The sequence below is a fragment of the Falco rusticolus genome, chromosome 18, assembly GCF_015220075.1.
Source record: "Falco rusticolus isolate bFalRus1 chromosome 18, bFalRus1.pri, whole genome shotgun sequence".
Lineage (NCBI taxonomy): Eukaryota > Metazoa > Chordata > Aves > Falconiformes > Falconidae > Falco > Falco rusticolus.
Window position 1 is genome coordinate 3,659,274 of NC_051204.1, and position 19,421 is coordinate 3,678,694.

General features: G+C 36.2%; 2 protein-coding genes across 4 annotated transcripts; both read left to right on the forward strand.

Annotated features, from left to right (window-relative positions):
* Window positions 1-1,722: 1,722 nt before the first annotated feature.
* Window positions 1,723-5,368, forward strand: LOC119158737 (keratin, type I cytoskeletal 12-like). 2 transcript variants are annotated; one of them, XM_037411015.1, is made up of 8 exons: window positions 1,723-2,402; window positions 3,004-3,086; window positions 3,311-3,467; window positions 3,748-3,909; window positions 4,008-4,133; window positions 4,508-4,725; window positions 4,979-5,061; window positions 5,271-5,368. In XM_037411015.1, exons 1-8 carry the CDS (start codon window positions 1,758-1,760, stop codon window positions 5,366-5,368), a joined length of 1,572 nt encoding a protein of 523 aa, XP_037266912.1. In that variant the 5' UTR covers window positions 1,723-1,757. The 2 variants fall into 2 exon arrangements, with proteins under 2 accessions (XP_037266912.1, XP_037266913.1); XM_037411016.1 differs by having other exon boundaries at window positions 4,508-4,719.
* A 3,906-nt stretch (window positions 5,369-9,274) lies between these two features.
* KRT222 (keratin 222) lies at window positions 9,275-15,804 on the forward strand. 2 transcript variants are annotated; one of them, XM_037411023.1, is made up of 6 exons: window positions 9,275-9,397; window positions 11,482-11,610; window positions 12,373-12,593; window positions 13,544-13,620; window positions 13,778-13,883; window positions 15,218-15,804. In XM_037411023.1, exons 1-6 carry the CDS (start codon window positions 9,302-9,304, stop codon window positions 15,429-15,431), a joined length of 843 nt encoding a protein of 280 aa, XP_037266920.1. In that variant the 5' UTR covers window positions 9,275-9,301; the 3' UTR covers window positions 15,432-15,804. The 2 variants fall into 2 exon arrangements, with proteins under 2 accessions (XP_037266920.1, XP_037266921.1); XM_037411024.1 differs by having other exon boundaries at window positions 9,284-9,479.
* The last annotated feature ends 3,617 nt before the right edge of the window (window positions 15,805-19,421 follow it).

Consider the following 19,421-nt stretch of genomic DNA (forward strand, 5'->3'; position numbering starts at 1 on the left):
AATTTCCCAGATATAGATGATGCAGTCTCTATCAAATATGTTGGTTTAATTGCAATCTGCAGTTTAGCAATCAATTTTTTCTGTTAGGTACTAGAACATGTATTTTTTCTAAAATGCATTAAAATGTTCATTCAGCGCACCTTTTCTGAACTTGAACTACTGTTCAAATGCCGCTTCACTTGAGTAAAAACTGATCTTCAAATAAATGAGGACTGCCAATTTGCACTTCATAATAAATTTAAATGAATAAATAAATTGAAGAAGCCTATTTATTATTTTTCACTTTCTGTGAATGTTTATATTACCAGGGACTACAGCAAGCAAAGATATTTTATCAATAAGAAGATATTTTGCCTTTCAGTTCAGAAATATAAAGACCACCATCTCTATTAAACCTTTCTCTACCATGAGTAGAGTGCATGTACCCTTTCCCATCCACAGTGTCATTCTCCAGCGCCACACCCAGATCTTCAGTCCAAGGAGTCTACGTTTTCCTCTTGGCAATGTAAGCATAAAAAACCTCCTTTTGAAATCTCACATGTCTGGTGTGTTATTTACTGTACATAAACAGCTGTCAAAGAAAATAATCCTTTGCTTTCTCTGGCATGAATCACTGATAGCAGGCTATCAATTCCTTTCTACATCAATACTTTACTCAAACCTTTGATCTACTGCTCATAATAAGTTTCTGCCCCAAAAAAGCACTGATGATCCTGGATGTAGACAAATTAAAAATTAATACATTTCAGTTGACAAATTAAATGATATAATTAAGCCAGGACAAAGATAGAACAATTTTCTGTTTACCAAAATAACATCAAAAGAAAAGTACATTGGTTTTGAAGAGTCTCCATGCCTAAACCTGCAACAAGAAATGCTATATTTGTTCTTTAGATATGTATTATAAAAGGCACAAGATACGGAAATAATTTTCCTTATTTTGAGATAATAGCAAACTATTTAGAAGAAATGGTTACTTTTCAGCTCAGTTTATACTCAGAAGTAGAAACTGTTCGCACAGGTTATGCATATTACACAGAGATATTTCAGTGATGAAAGTTTGCGAGCAGAAAACACAATTGCAAATTTTATTCTGTATAATCAAGTATATTTATGTTTTCATGTTATGAGCAACCTGCAGAACACTGAATGTCCATACACCTCTTCAAACACTTCTGTTGATCACTTTTCTTACTTCTTATTAAACATACAGGGAACACTAATCTGGCAGAGGTCCATGCCAGAAAAGTATTATGAAAAGAAACACCTTTTTGACATGCGCACTTGGGAAGTATGACATGGAAGGGATCACTCCACTGACTTAAGCGTACTCCTATAATAACAGCCCCAAACCAAGAAAGCAATAAATATGTAATGACAAAAAAAATAATTTAGGAAGGATTTATAAATGCAAAAAGAAATTTTTGAGCTCCATTGCACATGGCAAAACATTACCATGATGTCTCAGCTCTACTCCACCCATTTCCCCTCACACAGCAAATACCTGGAGGGCACCAGATTTCCACTCCCATTGGCAAGTCAGATTGGTACATATCACTTATTTGGCAAGGACATACTAAACTGACTTCCCCTCCAAACAAAAGGGAGAAAGAAAAAGAATTAAAGATCTTCCGAGAAGGTGGGGTCTGCTACTGAAACACCCCCTGCCTTCCCTATATAAAGGTTGAACTGTACTCTGATCTGCCTTGCTCTGTGTTGTATGCTTCGCATAACAGATCCAGAGCACCTCGAGCACCATGGCCTTTTCTGTGCGCACAAGCGGTGGATCCCGGCAATTCTCTTCTCGAAGCGGACTTGGCGGGGGATCTCTGAGAATGTCTGGTTCTAGTGGGGGAGCAGGCTTCGGTGGCAGTGGACTTGGGTTTGGTGGTGGATCTGGCGGAGGTTTTGGTGCTGCTTCTATGCTTGGTTCCGGCTCTGGCTTTGGTGGAGGTTTTGGGAGTAGCTCAGGTGGAGGCTTTGGGAGCAGCTTAAGCAGTGGCTTTGGTGGAGGCTACGGTAGTGGTTTAGGTGGTAGCTATGGAGGTGGCTTAGGCAGTGCTTTTGGGGGAGGTTTAGGCAGTGCTTTTGGCAGCAGCTCAGGTGCTGGTTTCGGAGGTGGCTTTGGTAGCGGCTCAGGATCTGGTTTTGGAGGTGGTTTTGGTGGTGCTGGTGCTGGGGATGGCGGACTTATTTCTGGCTCCAAAAAAGAAACGATGCAGAACCTCAATGACCGTCTGGCTGCTTATCTGGACAAAGTACGATCTCTGGAGGATGCCAACACAGAATTGGAGCGCAAAATCCGCGAGTGGTATGAGAAAAATGGCCCTGGTGTTGGCATCCCTGGATCTGGGAATGACTACAGTAAATACTATCCTATAATTGAAGATCTTCGAAGCAAGGTAGCAAAGCAATGTACTTAACATATCTTTACCTTTGTAATTCTCCTAATAATACTTTGGATAAAAATAACAAATTCCTTTCAGAAACCAAGAGCAAACTTATTCTACAGTCCTGACGCTTGTAATAACCTCTGTCACACTGCAACTGGTATCATGTTGAAATGTTCTTGTATGATAAGAGCCGTTCTGTAGCTATATCACACAATGGTCTGTGACTTGGTCTAATTTCAATAAAGGAGAAGACAGTGATGGAATTCAGTTCCACAAAGTCTTGTAGATTACAAAGTTTAGATTTTAATAAGTTTCATATTTCCTAGATCACAAATTAAATTCCTTAAATAGACAGGCTACCTGGCAAGGTCTTCAGAGATTATAAACCATCTAGTCATAGCATGAGAACTGGTATTCTACTATTAAGTGAAGCATGCTGATTTGCAGAAGCTGAAAATCTGTCCTATATATTTTCATAGTAAATCATACAAGAGTCTAAAAAATTACATTTACTATTATAATTGTACTTAGGATTACAGTTAAGTAAACAGCTATATTAAGCTGCAAAGCCACTGGGCTATAAAATCATTCTCTGAACATTGTATTCCAGATCATCAATGCAACTATCGACAATGCAAGAATCATTTTGCAGGTTGATAATGCCAGACTGGCTGCTGATGACTTCAGACTGAAGTAAGTATATCTTAATATTACAAAATTTCTTACTAATATTTTAAGGAAAAAAAATCTTTTGTATTTCTTTCCTTGTAGAATACTTTAACATAATTATTAAACAACATTATAATAAGTATGTGTATCAAGATTTCATATTAAAAGCTATGTAAATACACAGTAATAGTTTGCATTTGACCTCACTAACCATATAAAACTATCATATTTCATTATTTTATTTACAGATATGAGAATGAAGTGGCTCTTCGCCAGAGTGTGGAAGCTGACATCAATGGTCTGCGCAGAGTTCTTGATGAGCTGACTTTGACAAGAGCTGATTTGGAGATGCAGATTGAAAGCCTGAATGAAGAACTGGCTTACCTCAAGAAGAATCACGAAGAGGTACCTTTTTTTTCCTTTGTGAATTCATAACAAGGCAGATGGAATTGTGAAATATCAAATTATTCCCTTATTTATGCCAGTGGGAGCTCCTTGTTTACATTATTCATTTTGTTTGCTGTTCTTTTTTGAATTTGCCAAGTCAAAGAGTGAAAGAAATATACAAGCTATGGATTCTTGTTGAAAGATAATTCACATCACGTCTATTTCTTCACATATATTTTTGGTAGAAGCATTTTGCCTTTTATTAACAGAAACTTTTGTTTATTTTAAATCTCTCCAGGAGCTTCAAGGCATCCAAAGCAGTGCATGTGGTCAAGTCAGCGTTGAAATGGATGCTGCTCCAGGAATTGACCTGACCAAGCTTTTGAATGACATGAGGGGACAGTATGAAGTCATTGCTGAGCAAAATCGTAAAGAGGCTGAAGCATGGTTCAATGAAAAAGTAACAACCACAGATAGCAAATTCAGCAAAATGTATGAAAAAATGAGTTAAGTATTTGGAACAGTAAATTTACACTCTATTCTTCCTTGTCATTTCAGAGCGGGGAGCTGAAAAGGGAAATCTCCACCAATACTGAGCAGCTTCAGTCAGGAAAGAGTGAGATAACAGATTTAAAACGGACCCTCCAGAGCCTGGAAATTGAACTACAATCTCAGCTTGCCATGGTATGTTCTAAGGACACTCCTAACTAGTCAGAGTAAATCTTCCAATTTCAAAAGTGTTGTTAGATCTTATACTATTCCATAGGATTTAAGATTTGCATTTATCTCCTATTAAATCTTGCATTCTTTTAGTTCCTAAATAGCAAGAATATGTATAATTGGATTGCAAGTAGCATGTTGTAAAGCAGATGAACTTTCATGTTCACATTCAGTGAAGCAGCAAAGGCCAGTTTTCAAACCGGTATTTCCAGAAAAAAATAAAAATCTCTAAGTAATGAGGCTATACTTACTCCCATTAAACTATTTCCAATGGTTTTGTATTTTTAAAGAATTATTTTTTCCTCAATCAGAGATTATTTAATATCCTTCTTTCACAGAAAAAATCCCTTGAAGACACTTTAGCAGAAACAGAAGGAGGTTACTGTGCTCAGCTTTCACAAATCCAACTTCAGATTGGGAATCTGGAGTCTCAGCTGTTTCAGGTCAGGGCTGATATGGAGCGCCAGAATGCAGAGTATCAACAACTTCTAGACATTAAGACTCGCCTGGAGATGGAGATTGAAACCTATCGTCGCTTGCTGGATGGCGAGTTTGTGTAAGTACCTAATTTACATAAAATATCTCCTATTTTCTGTAACAATACCCCTTCCAGGAAAAAAGAGGTAAAAACAAGTGGTACATTCCCCAAAAGACAGTAAGGCACATAAAATGATTCTTAAATAATACAGTAAATTCTGAGGAGAATGAACCACTCAGTATTTAAAATAATCAGTGCCAACATGAAAAGGGAATTTCTTCTGACCCTGACAAACATTCTGCACTATACCATATCTCTGATTCACTTTTAGGAGTGCAGGACCGGGAGTTACATTTGAAAGCTCATCCTTGACAGGGTCTAAATCACAAACACAATCACTGGATTCTTCGCAGGGTAGGTAGAACTTGACTGAATAAAATTTTGTTTCTAAAGTCATTCTTGTAAATAAAATAATACATGCTACTCTGTTTAAATGCGTCATAGTTCATTATGCCAAGAAACCAATTTGAAAGGAAAAGGATGTAACTGTTCACATACACGTGCTGCTGCTTTATAATTTTTAACACTTTGATAAATATTTCTTGTTTCATTTATGATGTTAGATCCTGCCAAAACTAGAAAGATCAAGACAATTGTTGAAGAAGTGGTAGATGGAAAAGTTGTTGCATCCCATGTTAAGGAAGTTGAAGAGAAGATATAAGGCACAATCTGATATTGCAAAGGATCCATTCACTCCATGTTTTTTCAAAGCCAAAGTGGATAAATAATTTCATGCAGTTGTATAAAATGAAAAAAATAGATTGGCTTTTTACTAAGATTCTTTTACATAAAAGAAAGCCTGCATTTTCATTCTTAGCAGTCATGCAATATATTTTCTGCTTCAGTCTATTGGTATTACCTGTATTATTGTCACAGTGTTCCATTAAATGTATCATCAAATCTTTGTTCAGTAACTAGAAATATGATGCACACATTAAGCATTTAATTAGATACATGCTTTTTATAATTTTTAGTAATTAATAGATAAATAATTTTGCTATTGTAAGCTCATTTTCCAGTTTTCTTGACTAATAAAAAGAACTCAACAAGCTTTAAGATGTTAGTCTCCCTTTACTCTTCATTTAGGACTGCTGCTCCTGATCGGTATTTGCCACTTCATTGGGTATCTTGCTAAAGCTATCCATTTAAGACAGAAGTTTCTGCAAACAGAACAACATATCTGGTCTAGTGGAAGGTGTCTCTGCCCATGGCAGGGGGGGTGGACTAGATGATCTTTAAGGTCCATTCCAACTCAAACCATTCCATGATTCTATACTGCAGAGACCACAACCATAGTGGAAAAGTAAAGTTACCCCAGCTTGGCAGCACATGGCAGCCCCAGCCAGGTGGCGGTGGCTCCATGCTGCCCAGTGCTGTCTCGTGGGGCGCAGGATGATCCCCCAAGTCCCAAATTTGGCTCCTGGATGATCAACTCAAATTAACTATTTAAAGGAATCTCATCCAAAAAAAAAAAAAAAAAAAAAAAAAGAAAACAGAAAAATTACAATCCCCTTACAATTTACACACCTAAGCCTTTGTGCTTCCTGCCTTGAACCAATAAAAGCTAGGGTAATTAAAACAATAATCAAAGAACTAAGTCAGCATAGTAGAATTGCAACATCTAAAGTCCAGTCAGTTAAGGAAAAAGTATTGTGATAAAACACCCAAAGAAATTAAACAGAAGAATATTCTATATATGCCAGTACAAAGAGAGAAGAACTTGAAAACCTCTTGAGTAAATGCACAACCTTCAACAGTTTAAGGAAGCAATTTCTTTTCTGAAAGCATGCAACACAAGTGTATCTCTTTTTTGTCACCCTTTAAAAGCAGTCCTGATAAATAAATGAAAAGAATCTTACTACAGGTAAAGTATCTCAATAATATTTTTCACTGTTGCAGACTACATTTTAAAGATTTAAATAATTACAATATAAATTAAAATAATATCAGAAATAGACAAATTGAGGTTGTTTATGTAGCCGGTTATGATTACCAAGAGTACCAGTATAGAGACATCCTAAGGTTAGAGGCTGAAGAAATTTTTTTTCTCTTCCCAAGACAGGACAGCATTCGTCCCCTTTCTTTCCTATCCATAATTTTTTTCTCATAGGTAGAAAACCTGATATCATATTATCTTCCCCATTATAGACAGCATCTCCATTTTGAAAAGAAAAATACATCTCTTTTGCCTTCTTCCAAAGACATATATACTTTCATAATAATTTTATACAAAGAAGTATGAAATAATGTACAGTACCTCAAGGACTGCAACTGTGATTGCTGTGAAATTCCCTAGTTCATTCAGTGTAGATTTCCACTGAATAACCATATAGTTTACCTACATACACATTAATCCTGAATGTAATGTTATGATCTAACAGATGATTTAGAAAAGGCTAGGTGCAGTTTAGAAATATGTAAAATCTAGAAACCACTCTAGCTACTGTCTTGTGAGAAAGCAACACTAGCACACGAAAGCAGTTTGCAATCACTACAGCATTATTATACTGTACCACAGAACCCAAATAACTTTTGCAGAGTATGCAAACTATAAGGTTAACTGAAATTCAGCATCTGTAATAAAATATGAACATTGAAAGTAGGTAGAACTAAAAATTACATAAATCCTAGTAAAGATACAATTGCTTACACACACCTACCTTTAGCCTACAGGGATCTCGTACCCAGGTGTTTCCTTTACACCTGAAAACAAGATGGAAAAAGAAAGTATTAGTGCTAATTTCTTTTTCAAAAGCTTTTAAAAATTGTATCAGCTGGCAAATGTTTAGCTGCTGGTAGTGTGAAGATTCATTCATAGATGCTTGTTGATGCATAAAGTTTGGTTTGTGGGACCACATCCAATATCCCTGCAGACCTCCACATTATACTTCAAACTTTTATTTTTTTATTCATTTCTGTATACTAGACAGCCTTGACTTTGCCTGATACAAATAGAAAATGGTCTGAGTCCCAAGGAACTGAAAGCAAACTGTAAACAATCAGTACTGCAATGCAAAGAAAAAAAAAGATTTTAAATTACATTTCAATTTCTTATTTGCTTAAATACATAACTTTTCCTATTAATGTTTATACTGTCCCAAGGTATAATATGTTTGTTTGATGGATTTGTAATGTTTTTATTACATGACTGTTCTCATACCATCAGTGAAAAACTGTCAGTATTTTGGTTTTAGAACTACATAAAAATAAGACTAATGAAGGCACTTGTAGAAAAGATAGTGGACAACAGACCATTCTCATCTCAGTCCAGGACAGCTGAAAAACAGCCAGTAAAGAAAAATAAAATCAGAATACAGGATCCTTTTACATGTGCCAGCAGACAGAGCCAAGAACAAGGAAGCCTTACACATACAAGGAGACTTTTAAGTGGTATAATACCTTCACTTTGAAAAAGATGAGTGTCTTGCAGAGGTTTATTGCCTTTTTTTCTCATTTTACCAATGTATATTCTTATTTGGAGCCTAAAATGCATTCTACCTAGTGAATTTTTTACTCAAATCTGATTTTTTTCACTAAATACCTTGTATGGTGCATTACTGCAAAAACTTTGAAAAATGGGTAAGAGCCATTCTTAGCAGACAAGACCACTGGATCATAAGTAGCTACAGTGAGCCAGGAAATGAAGAATTATTTGATGAAAATACAGCACCACAGAACCTATACTTTCTACCTCCCCAGTAGCTGTCAGGAAAGGTTTAAGAGTCTTACAACAATCTGCACATTCCATGAACTGAACACAACACACTGACACAACAGAGGTCCTGTAAACACCTTCAGAAACAAACCAGATGCTTTTGTGACAGCAGTTAGCTATGTTTGAAGTGTTAATTCACCAGAACTTTGTGCTCTGCAGAAGAGGAGCCAAATCCCTTACCACAAGGTGCACAAGCATTCTTTACCATTAGTAGTGCTCGTTCCTCTCCCTCTTTTCGTGTTCCTGTCCATAAAAACACCAAAGCGTTGGGTGGGAGGATATCCAGGAGCCCAGCTCTTTTTCAAAACGGGATAGTCTTCAACACTAGATCAGGTCAGCCACTTGAGACTTCACCTCTCTGAGTTCCAAAACCTTCAAGGATGGAAATTCTGTAACATCCCTAAATAACCTGTTCCAGTGCTGCACGCCAGGTGAAGGCCCATTCCAGCAGCACAGCCATCAGTACAGGTATACTGCTGGGAAGATGCTCCCTCACCCTCTGCAATTGTACTCTCATGCTGTGCTGCTATAATTTCATCCTTCGTTTTGCTTCCCTTAACCTCACATTTCTGAAGTTATAAAAAAACACAGTCACAGTGTCACAAAAACATAAAGATTTTGTACATACTCGTTTCAGCACATAATTTAGGAATCATTACTTTAATCGCTGCAAAAGTGACAGATCTTTGCTGTACTAAACTTGCTTTTAGAAATGATTGGAAGCCTCTGACCTTCCAGTACTTCCTCAAAAATACAGCTCTGCAGCTTTAAAATCCGCCTGCGCTCGCTCTCCCCTCACTGCAGGCAGTGAAGGCTCTGCAGCAGCCGGCTCACCCTATCAATAGGGTTCGGTTAGCCAAGGGGGAGGATGGGAGGAGAATGGAACTGTCCCGGCTCCACAATGAGACCAGGGCAAAGTATGAAACGCTCATCACCAGAAATCAGATAAAGACCGTCACCTCAGCAAGGACCCAGGTAATGACTTCATACAGACATACACCTTCCAGAGTAAGGAGACAATCCCTGTCTATACAGTTCCTCCCTCAGCCTCTATGAGGTACAGTATTTCCTTTTCAATGCAGCATATTATTGGGGAGGGATTTTGATTTTACTGCAGTAAGATGTGAACTGAAAGATACGGAAATAGATTTTGTCTAAGGTATGAGATTCACACTAAACGAATGCTGTGTAAGTCATCTGGATGTTTTTCTGTACCTGCAACAGTGATATTGTTGTGATTGAAAAAATGATGACATATGCTGTAACATGGTAACCTCTAGCACCATTTAGTTATCCCAGAGGAAAAGTGAATCTTAAAAATCAAAGGCAGTGTAAATAATCCATATATATATATATATATACAGAAAGCTTTACCATTTTTAGCACCTATATTAAAGAAAACTGTACCTTTTTAGGAACTATTTTATATTGTTCACAGTAAAACTATGTTAAACTCTTCAAATACATTTTTTTCTTTCATACAGATTGATTAAATGTTAACACACAATGCTACTATTATAGACTGACATACAAAACATCTCTAAAACCCAAGTGAACCTTGAAATAAAATGGCAAAACGATTTTCAGCTATCAAATGTCAAGAAATTCAGGGTGAAAATTAGGTATTGTATCACCTTATTGTACTTCTTGGGTATTGCAGAAATGCTGGAGGTTTATTTTAACCACAGGCCAGGCTGCTGCTGCAGTCTGGCTGGTCTACACAGTAATCCAGTGACACACAGCAGCTACAAACTAGATAATTAAGCCAAGTTTATATTTGTGTTTGGCACAAAGCAGCCAATGTATATCTATATATTCCTGTCACATAAATTCTGCAATACCCAGGCAAAAAAAGGGTAGGCAAAGAATATTGACTGTTCACTTGTGCATTAGCCAAATTTAGATTTTTCATCAAAATGATGGCATGGTAAAATTACAATACATCAGTATGTTACAGGGGGGGGAAAGGAATGTATTTTACTCGCTTAATAAGACCTGAATTAAAGAGTTCATTTTCTTAGAGTTGATGGCATCCTAAGAACCTACATAAAGCAGTAAAATATGCAAAAGAGCATGTATTGTTTCAAGGGCTTATGGCATCCTCACCACTTGCAGTAAAACTCAGAAGCAAAAAAGAAAAATAACTTTCAGAAGTAAAACAAACATTCTGGAAGTTAAATGCATGAACATATTATCTAAATAAAAGACGAGCTCAAATCTAAAATGACCCCACACATGCTCAGGACTGGCTTAAATGAACTACTTTTAATTGGATTTTAAAAAAGACAACCCCCCACATTTTCTTGCAAATACAATACAGTGCTTTTTGACTATTTACTTTTTTCCTAAGAATAAGCTTCAGCCTTAAGGATGGCAGATTATCTCAAATAATATTTTAGATCGGGATTAAGCTTAGAACAGGCACCTCATTTCTGACTTTTAACACCCGGGTGACAGCATATACTCAGAAAACAAATCAATATTTTCCTTCCTGTGATAAGTAAATCTTAAAAGCTAAGAGGACAAGGAAAAGTTGTAGATTTGGATCAGGTTGCTGTTCATATTTAAATGAATGAAGGTACTTGCTCTCAAATGACAATCTGAAATCTAATCAATGACTAGATCAGGCAAAAACAATTACAGCAATTGTCAATTGTGATGTACTCATGCACCCACTCCAAAGGGCTATCTCTCTATAAAACTGTTCTTAGAAATCAAAAATACATTAAAAACCTTATTCAAACCTGGAAGCTTGAACTAACTGCAGTTCCTCTTATTTCCATGAAGTTAAGCCCATTTACTCTAGCGGTGAATAAGGTCACAACACAACTGGTTAATTTGTATGGGAACTCCTCTACAAGAAATATGTTAGTGATAAAGATGCAGCCAACTACTTCCCATCAAACACAGCAGGATAATCGCTTCCCATCTACACGGTACATAAAATTTAGCAAATTTATATGACTCTCAAAAAATTCCAACTAGATATTTTGTGTATCGATTTCATTTTCACTATTTGAATATTTTTAAGATTGTTATCTTTTTTATATCTCCTGTAGCTAGAAGAAGATACAATTAAAAGAATGGACAAAGATGCAGAAGCATTAAAGGCAGCCAGAGCAGAACTCTGTGAAGCGAGACGGCAGTGGCACCATATGCAGATCGAAATTGAATCTCTCCATGCTGTGGTAAGCATCGTAAAATGAAATTTGAAATATCCTGGAAAAAAAATAATCTTTTTCTTGATGTAAACTATTCCACAATTCAGTTGATATAACAATAACATCCACTATACAGCCGAAATACCACACACAGAGAAATGCATGGACTTTCAGCTCAGTGCACAGAGCACTCACAACAAGCAGTAACCCAGTTGTTTGCTCACATTTAAGAGTATCACACATTCCGATTCAGGATCTGCCATGCAATATACACATCTTTTCGTGTTTTCACACCTGCCAAACATATATTTGCATGATACTCCCTCATCAAGTTCCTGGTCATTCTACCTAACCAATTCACATCAGGTTTAGAACTTTTTTTGAATATGTGGATGAAGCTTATATTTTAATTAATGATAAAATATGTTAGCAATTTACTGAATTCAGTAATATAATAAGCCACAACAGCACACAGACCATTCAGTTTTCATACAGTACTGAGCTGGATATCATTTTAACCATACAGGTAAAATCAGGAATGTGTAAAATGAATGGTAGTGGATTGCTGGTACAACAAAAGGCTACATTTTTTTATCCTATCTTGAATTATTACAGATCTTACCAGAAAATTTCTCAGCAAAATTATTATATTAAAAGCTTTACTCCTGTTCCTAAAGAATATTCTTAAAAGAACTATGTATAAAAATACACAGCTTGTTAATTAAAAGTATGTATGACATCTCAATGCATATACTTTCCAAATCTTAAAATATGAGTTAAATTTAACAGGAAAAGGGTTTGGAACGTTCATTACGTGCCACAGAGCAGCAGTACCACATGCAACTACAAAATTTAGAAGCTGAGATTGAATGCTTAGAGAAAGAGCTACTGGAAGTGAGAAGAGGTATTGAGAAACAGCTTCAAGAGCATGAAATTCTCCTGAACACAAGGATGAAACTGGAAGAGGAGATAGCAACATACCGCAGCCTGCTTGAGCAAGAAGAGAACAGGTATTTGTTTAGAAAAAAAGTACTCAAATTTGTCTTCCATTTCAGAAGTTCTCATTAAAATATTCATCAGAATTGTAAATACATGAACCAATCATTAAAAAATTACAGTATAAAAATCCTTAAAAATAGTTTCATTGTAACTTCACTGATTCCACGCTTCCTCGAGCTCAGAGCATCTGCACAATGCGTTGCAGATGACAGCACGCTTACTGCACCCGCGCTTGAGGCACTGCACATTGGTGTAGACTTTGTACGCCATGAGCTGCCTGTTTGTCTCAGACCGTTGATGAAGCAAGTCCATACGCACAACATGCTGGGAGAGGAGTTCACATCTCGGCACACGACAGATGTCCATTTGCACGTGGAATTCACGCTACTCAGGATCATTCGAAGTGTGTTAAGGCACACAATAGGATGCTATTTAAGAACATACCTTCTAGTGACATTGTGCTTTGGTGGTAACTCCTCATGTCTGCCCTCTCCCTGGTACAGAAATGCCAGTATTTTGAAATGTAGACATAAGAGAGGCAGCTATACAAATGTAAACAACAAGGAGGATACGGAAAAGGCAAAATACCACCTCCTGCACTCAGCACTGGCATCTTAACAAAACCAAGCACGTGATTCTGAACTCTTTCAGTGGAACATTGCCTCCCTCAGTCCTTTCTACAAAAAATAGAGAGCTTCAGTCCAGGCACCTCAGATATTTGCATAAGATGATTCCAAACAAGGGAGTCAGTTTCAGATTTAACACTTCTAACTCTGAAAATACACCCAATTCAGTACTAATAAAATTAAGTAACTCTTCCTAGCACACAATAAACTGACTAAAAACTGTCCAAAAATATGGTTCTCATATTTTTAAATTTTTGATAGCTGCTCATAAGACAAGTTTTGGATTAAAGTAATTCAATATTACTTGATGACAGCAAGAATTTTTATTTTTGCAGGTTTCGTTGCTCTATACCTGACCAGGAGGATGACAAAAAGCCTACCACCAGCAAGACTGCCTTTACACTGCCTTCAGGTGAGTTTTTAGACACTTTCCCCTTAGGGGACTATGGCCCTACAGGAGGTTCCTAACTTGATCTTGTTCCAGTGCAGCAGGAGGAAAAATACTTCCAGGTCCCGTGTCCTGACCTTACTCTTCTGAATGCCCAGTATACCTGCATTTTCTTTTACAGACAGTGTAAAGCAGCATGAAACTGAGAAGGTGGAACTGATGACAAAGCAAGCAATCCTAGATGGAAATATTATGAAGGAAAGCGCTGAAGCTCATGGCACTGTACAGTAAGATAAACATGAATTTAACAAAATAACAATTGACAGTAAATGGTAGCATTACATTTCAGTAGCTTTGAGCTTTCCTTTATTTAGTATCTGTTATATCATGCCCATACAGCCAAGAAGCTGCAGACTAACAGTGAGCATTCTTGAAGGTATATTGAATAGCATGTTTTAACAATACATTAAATTTTAAAGTTCTTTTTATTAGCATTTGCTTCATAAGCAAACAATATCATGATGATGCTTCTGATTTGTAATTTCTGTTTCTGTTAAGAATGAAACTATGAATAATTCATCTAGTTAAGGCTGAAAGCAAAGGAGCCCATACCATGTTTGCAAAGTTCCTCTGGGGCATATTTATGCACATAAATTCAGGCTTGGCTGCTCTAACTTGCTATTTGGAAACTCCTACGTTTCACCAATTACCAAACAGGGAATGGAGAGCTTGGCTCCTAAGTAGGCATGTGAAAGTCTGTTACTATGTATTATTCACCTTAAATTACTTTAATAGTATTGGATTGCCTCATTGTTTTTTTTTCTCTCCTGCTGCTCTTTTTAAAACAAACTGTAGTGTACTGTTTTACTAATACTTAACTGTCATCAGTTGTTGAAAACATGTAGAAATTCGGACTAAAAATTAATGCCATCATATAGTCCACCCTATACACTGCATACCTGCATCTTATTTTCATACAGCAGCTCTGTTGCCCTCACACAGTCAGATTTGCAGGGGGTTGCTTGGCTGGGTACAGTTTACCTAAGTAAGTCTCCAGAGTTGGACTTTTAGACCTGGATCCTGACACATGCTCAGAGGATTACATCAACAGGATTTGCGCACCAAAGTAATACTGAATCAGCTGGGGTTTTAATTCCCCATATTTTACTTCTGCCCTTTTTTCCTTTTTTTTTTTAAATTTACTGTATATCTACATTCTGATGTCTATAACGAGAATTTTCTCCTCCCTATTCTGAAGGCTTTCAGTTGCTGGAATTCTGCCCTGCCCACTGTAGTAAGGAGGCTTCTTGCAAAGTTTTTGAGCTTGGATTCCAAACTTTCTCCTTGGAAACAAATTGTCTGATGTGTTTGGAGCAGTGGTTTTGTATCCATGTCTCCTTAAAAGTACAAGAACAAGAATATAATGAACGCTCGCCTGTTAGTTAGCTTTTCTGGAGAATGAACCTGTGAAAAAAAATGAAAAATTCTCGTGTCTTGGTACCCATCTAAAATAACTTGACACTTTATTATGCAAGGTCTCTCTACATTTTAAAAGCAGCCCTGAAGATAGATAACTCATATTGCCTAAATGATTATAAATATTGTTGCTTTATTGTTTCAGGACAGAAAAAGTGGATGAAGTCATTAAAGAATGGGAAGGGTCTTTCTTTAAGGACAACCCTCGCTTAAGGAAAAAATCAGTTTCACTGCGCTTTGATCTCCACCTAGCAGCAACAGAGGAAGGATGTTTACACACTAAGAAGAAAACTCTTCCTAACATTGAAGTCAGGCTGGTAATGAGGAGATCTTGCAGTATTCCTTCTATCAAACCTTAACCTACAGCAAATTAACCCAAAGTTCATCTCCAATGGGCTCTGGAAATAAACTGTAGATGGACTTACAAGGCTATCTTGTTACCACAATGAAATCTTACTAAGTACTTTGATTAATACAATAAACACACACAAGTCTTTTAAAAGAAAGGGAGAAGAGCAAGGGAGTTAAAATTCCAAGAAATCTAACTTCTACTAGTTTTATACTCTGGGTGCAGCCCTTTAATTTTCTCATTATTGTTGTTTTGTAGAATTTCACCAAATATTGCAAAAATTAAACTGTAACTTTATACTTTGACATATTCTGCCTTTTAAAAAAGAACTTGTTTTCTCTTTCTGGAAATGACAAATGCATATTTCATGCTATTATTCAGTATTGCATACATATAATGACTGATGAATCCTTCTAATAATTTATATCACAACTGTCATAATTCCTGAAATATAATTTAAAATAACACTTTCTAACAGAAAAATTACAAAGATGCTCTTAAAATACATAAACTATTAGCAAAGAATTTTCTTTTTAAAGTGGCTGTATTTTTAAATTATTTTTTTTTTGCAACAACTGAGCAAAAATGTCTTTCCCTCACATAATTATACACACATTTTTAAAACTGTTGTTACAAACCAGTAATATTTTAGCCATACTCTTCCTCTAATTTTGAAGCAGTAATTTCCAATGAAAAAATCATTCATGCTCTTATGTGTCCACACATAACTGTACTACAACTTTCTTAGCCGCAGCAACTAAAATTATACTTCTTACTTGTTCAAACAAAAGGTGTCAACTAACCATTTTAATGCTGTTATTTAATTAATTTTGTTTATTATATCAGTGTGAATTAATTTTTTTCAACAAATTAATCTCCTGACAAATATTATAGGTTATGCTCTCACTATTATGCCAGGGTACAACCATTATTCCTTCAAACTAAATGGACAAATAAGGGCTACATATTCAAAGTAAAATTCTACCATACTCATTAAGCATCCCCCACTACTACTTAAAGTAGCTATGGGCAAATACAAAGTACAGTAGATGATGTTGCATCAGTACACAGAAAAAACTTAAGACATACTGCTTCATAACATTATGAGATAAATTTCAAACAAAAATTCAAACAAGATTGTATGAGGGCAAGGATGATTATGAGGATTTTTAAGAGGCATGGATGTCACAAACTCGCCAAAATCACTGGGATTGCAGGAGCTCAGAATCTAGGAGAACCATGTACTGTACTTGCTGGAGTCACAGCAGCATGTAAAAGATTAAGTGTCAGTATTTGCCTTATTACTTATGGCATGTGTTACAAAAACTGATACTACAAATTCTTTCAGTGTTAATTTATGGTTCTATCTTTTGTTAATGGTAAGAACAATGCATTTATATTGCCCACCGTTCTATATCTACTGTATTAAGCTGACTAATTATCATTAACCTTAATACTGATCTGGTGTTGTTAATACTTGAGTATTTGGCATCCTGAATGTATTAGCCTGCTCTAGTATTTTTACTATGCAGCTTTTTTTTGTGTGCTTATACTCTGTAAATTTACAATACTTGAATTTAAACTAAGTTTTAATTGCTTCAAGGCACTTTAAGCAGGGATACGAATTTACCAAAGTAAATGACATTACTACAATAAAAAAGTATTAAAATTGAGTTTGCCCATGCATATTTTTTTGTTTTAATGTGTATACCTTAAAAGGAAAGACATAACAGAGAAATACAAAATAAAAGTTGTAGATAAAATCTGTAACACTGCAACCAAGTGTTCTTTAAAGGTCTCCTCTACAATTAGAAAGGCACAGATTCCCCAAGAATCTATATCATGACATGTGAGCGTCCTCCTGCTACAAAATTACTCTTTTTCTGGTAAATCCAGTAACCCTGACTAGATCTAAAGTCCTTTGTTCCAAGTACTGTACAAGGAAGAAGACAGCATTTGGCACACATAGTTTACAATCTAAAAGATAAGCTGACAGGCAAAGATAAATAGCAAGGAAATATGTAACAGAAACCTAGCTTATTAACTTCAGAACTGCTTAGACAGACTTCCTCATGCAGGAAGAGCTTGCACAGGCATATAAAAATTAGTATACAAATACATGGAAGGTACCGCCATCTCTACAGTAAACAATAATGGAATCATCTTACTCACAGACACATTTTTTTCTTTAACTGGGGGTGTTTGGCTTATCCTCAGACCTCCTCTAGGTAACTCCAGATTTACTTTTTTTTCCCCCTAATGATAGAAACCTCATGGAGCATAGTAAAGAACACATACCTGACTTCACCTTGCTATACAACCTCCATATTATTTTAGAATAGAAAAATTACTGTGTATCTACAGTAAACATTGTCTGGGATGCTAAGTAAATAGAAAAAAAAAATTACTTTCTGCATATACATTATTTCATCCAACCAGTATCTGACCTCAAGGTTCTTGCAGCCATCTCCTGGCCTCAACGACAGCACAAGCACATCCTGAGCTGTCCTGTGATGAGAAATTTATTCCACACACAAAAGCTGTCATTGTTTAACATTGGACTTGCCTTCTCATGAAATATACAGCTGCTGCTTGAAGTTTGAAACAACTGGTATAAACCCAGTTACACTATTTTAAGACCATGAAACCCGATGGATGCTCTAAGGGAAAAAAATAGACTGCAGTTTAATAGCTGTTTCTGTTAACACAAACATTCTATAAGCAGCCCACTCTTGCCTGCTCAGGGCTATTTTCTTCACGTGGGACCTACTGACACTGACTTCATTAGCTGCATTAAGAACTGCTGCTACTCTAGACCTGGTTCAGGTGTGCATCCTGGTTTTAACTGTTTTCTCCCCTTACAGAACATAGCTATCTTTTGTGTTATTCACAAATTCCACCTCTTCAAATGTAAAGAGCTTACTCTTCTGTTCTTAAACTACTTGCACTTCCAGTAGTGTCAGGCATAGAAAAAAATATTCACAATAAAACCTCACCCTGATTTTACATCATTTTAAAGCTTAATTTAAAAACCATTAACACTGAAGCTTGATAATATGACAAAGAATTCTTCACTTCTGTGCTGCTAATTTGTATCAGCTGAGCTACTGCCTTGTAATACCTGCAAATGTCTGATGTAAAAACAAGTTTCATTGTCTCAACCTACTTTACAGTGAATATATGTCTGCATTACAAAGCTTATGAAATTGCTGCTAATTAAAACAGTTGGATAAGAGCCAACTATTTAGAGCCCCCTGGTTAGCACGATGCAGTATAAACAGCCCTATTAAATCAGTAACACTACTTATGTGATACTGTATATTAAAAGGTGTACACAGGCAAAATCTTTCACTATCACAGCATGGAAATTAGATAGTGAAGTAAAAAAACCTTCATAAACCAAAGTAAGGAAAACATTGCTGGCTTCAAAAATACACAATGATTCAGAACTATTATCATGGAAAGTGAGTATCAGTAAATGTACTTGAACATCATAATAAGTGTTTCAAAGGCTGCGCAAATTTAGAATTTATTTTAAAACTAACAACATTAAATGCATTTTAACACTATCAACAAACCCAAGTTATTAATAAACTAGAGATGAATGAATGAAGCGGTCAAAACCAGAGGAAAAAACAGGTTATTTTTCACCTCTTAACAAGTATTTTCTCACCTTCTCTTTACAAATATTCTGCACAGGTGGAACTGGTAGACTAAAGAGACATATTTGGCTGGTTGACTGAGGAATATTTTCAATTCTTACTTTAATTATCATACGGAAGTCATAGGTTATTCTGCTGCATGTCAACAGGCTTCCATTGTGGCCACAGACAGCACACTATAGGCAGATGAGAGCAGTGTTCTTGTCTCTATACTTGATCCTAAAAATATGGTTGATTTAAGAACGAAAGCAAAAAGGCCCAAAACGTAGGCATCAAGAAGAAATGGGCCTGACTTGCAGCAACCCGGTATCATATTCAGTTTTCCTTTTCACCTTCTG

What these genes read in the sequence shown, in the direction of transcription:
- LOC119158737 (XM_037411015.1), top strand. Translation starts at nt 1,758, where the DNA reads ATGGCCTTTTCTGTGCGCACAAGCGGTGGATCCCGGCAATTCTCTTCT. An exon ending in GCTGATGACTTCAGACTGAA is followed by an intron (nt 3,087 to 3,310) that starts GTAAGTATATCT and finishes TTTTATTTACAG; the next exon opens with ATATGAGAATGAAGTGGCTC. An exon ending in TCAAGAAGAATCACGAAGAG is followed by an intron (nt 3,468 to 3,747) that starts GTACCTTTTTTT and finishes AAATCTCTCCAG; the next exon opens with GAGCTTCAAGGCATCCAAAG.
- KRT222 (XM_037411023.1), top strand. Translation starts at nt 9,302, where the DNA reads ATGGAACTGTCCCGGCTCCACAATGAGACCAGGGCAAAGTATGAAACG. An exon ending in TCACCTCAGCAAGGACCCAG is followed by an intron (nt 9,398 to 11,481) that starts GTAATGACTTCA and finishes TATCTCCTGTAG; the next exon opens with CTAGAAGAAGATACAATTAA. An exon ending in TTGAATCTCTCCATGCTGTG is followed by an intron (nt 11,611 to 12,372) that starts GTAAGCATCGTA and finishes TAAATTTAACAG; the next exon opens with GAAAAGGGTTTGGAACGTTC.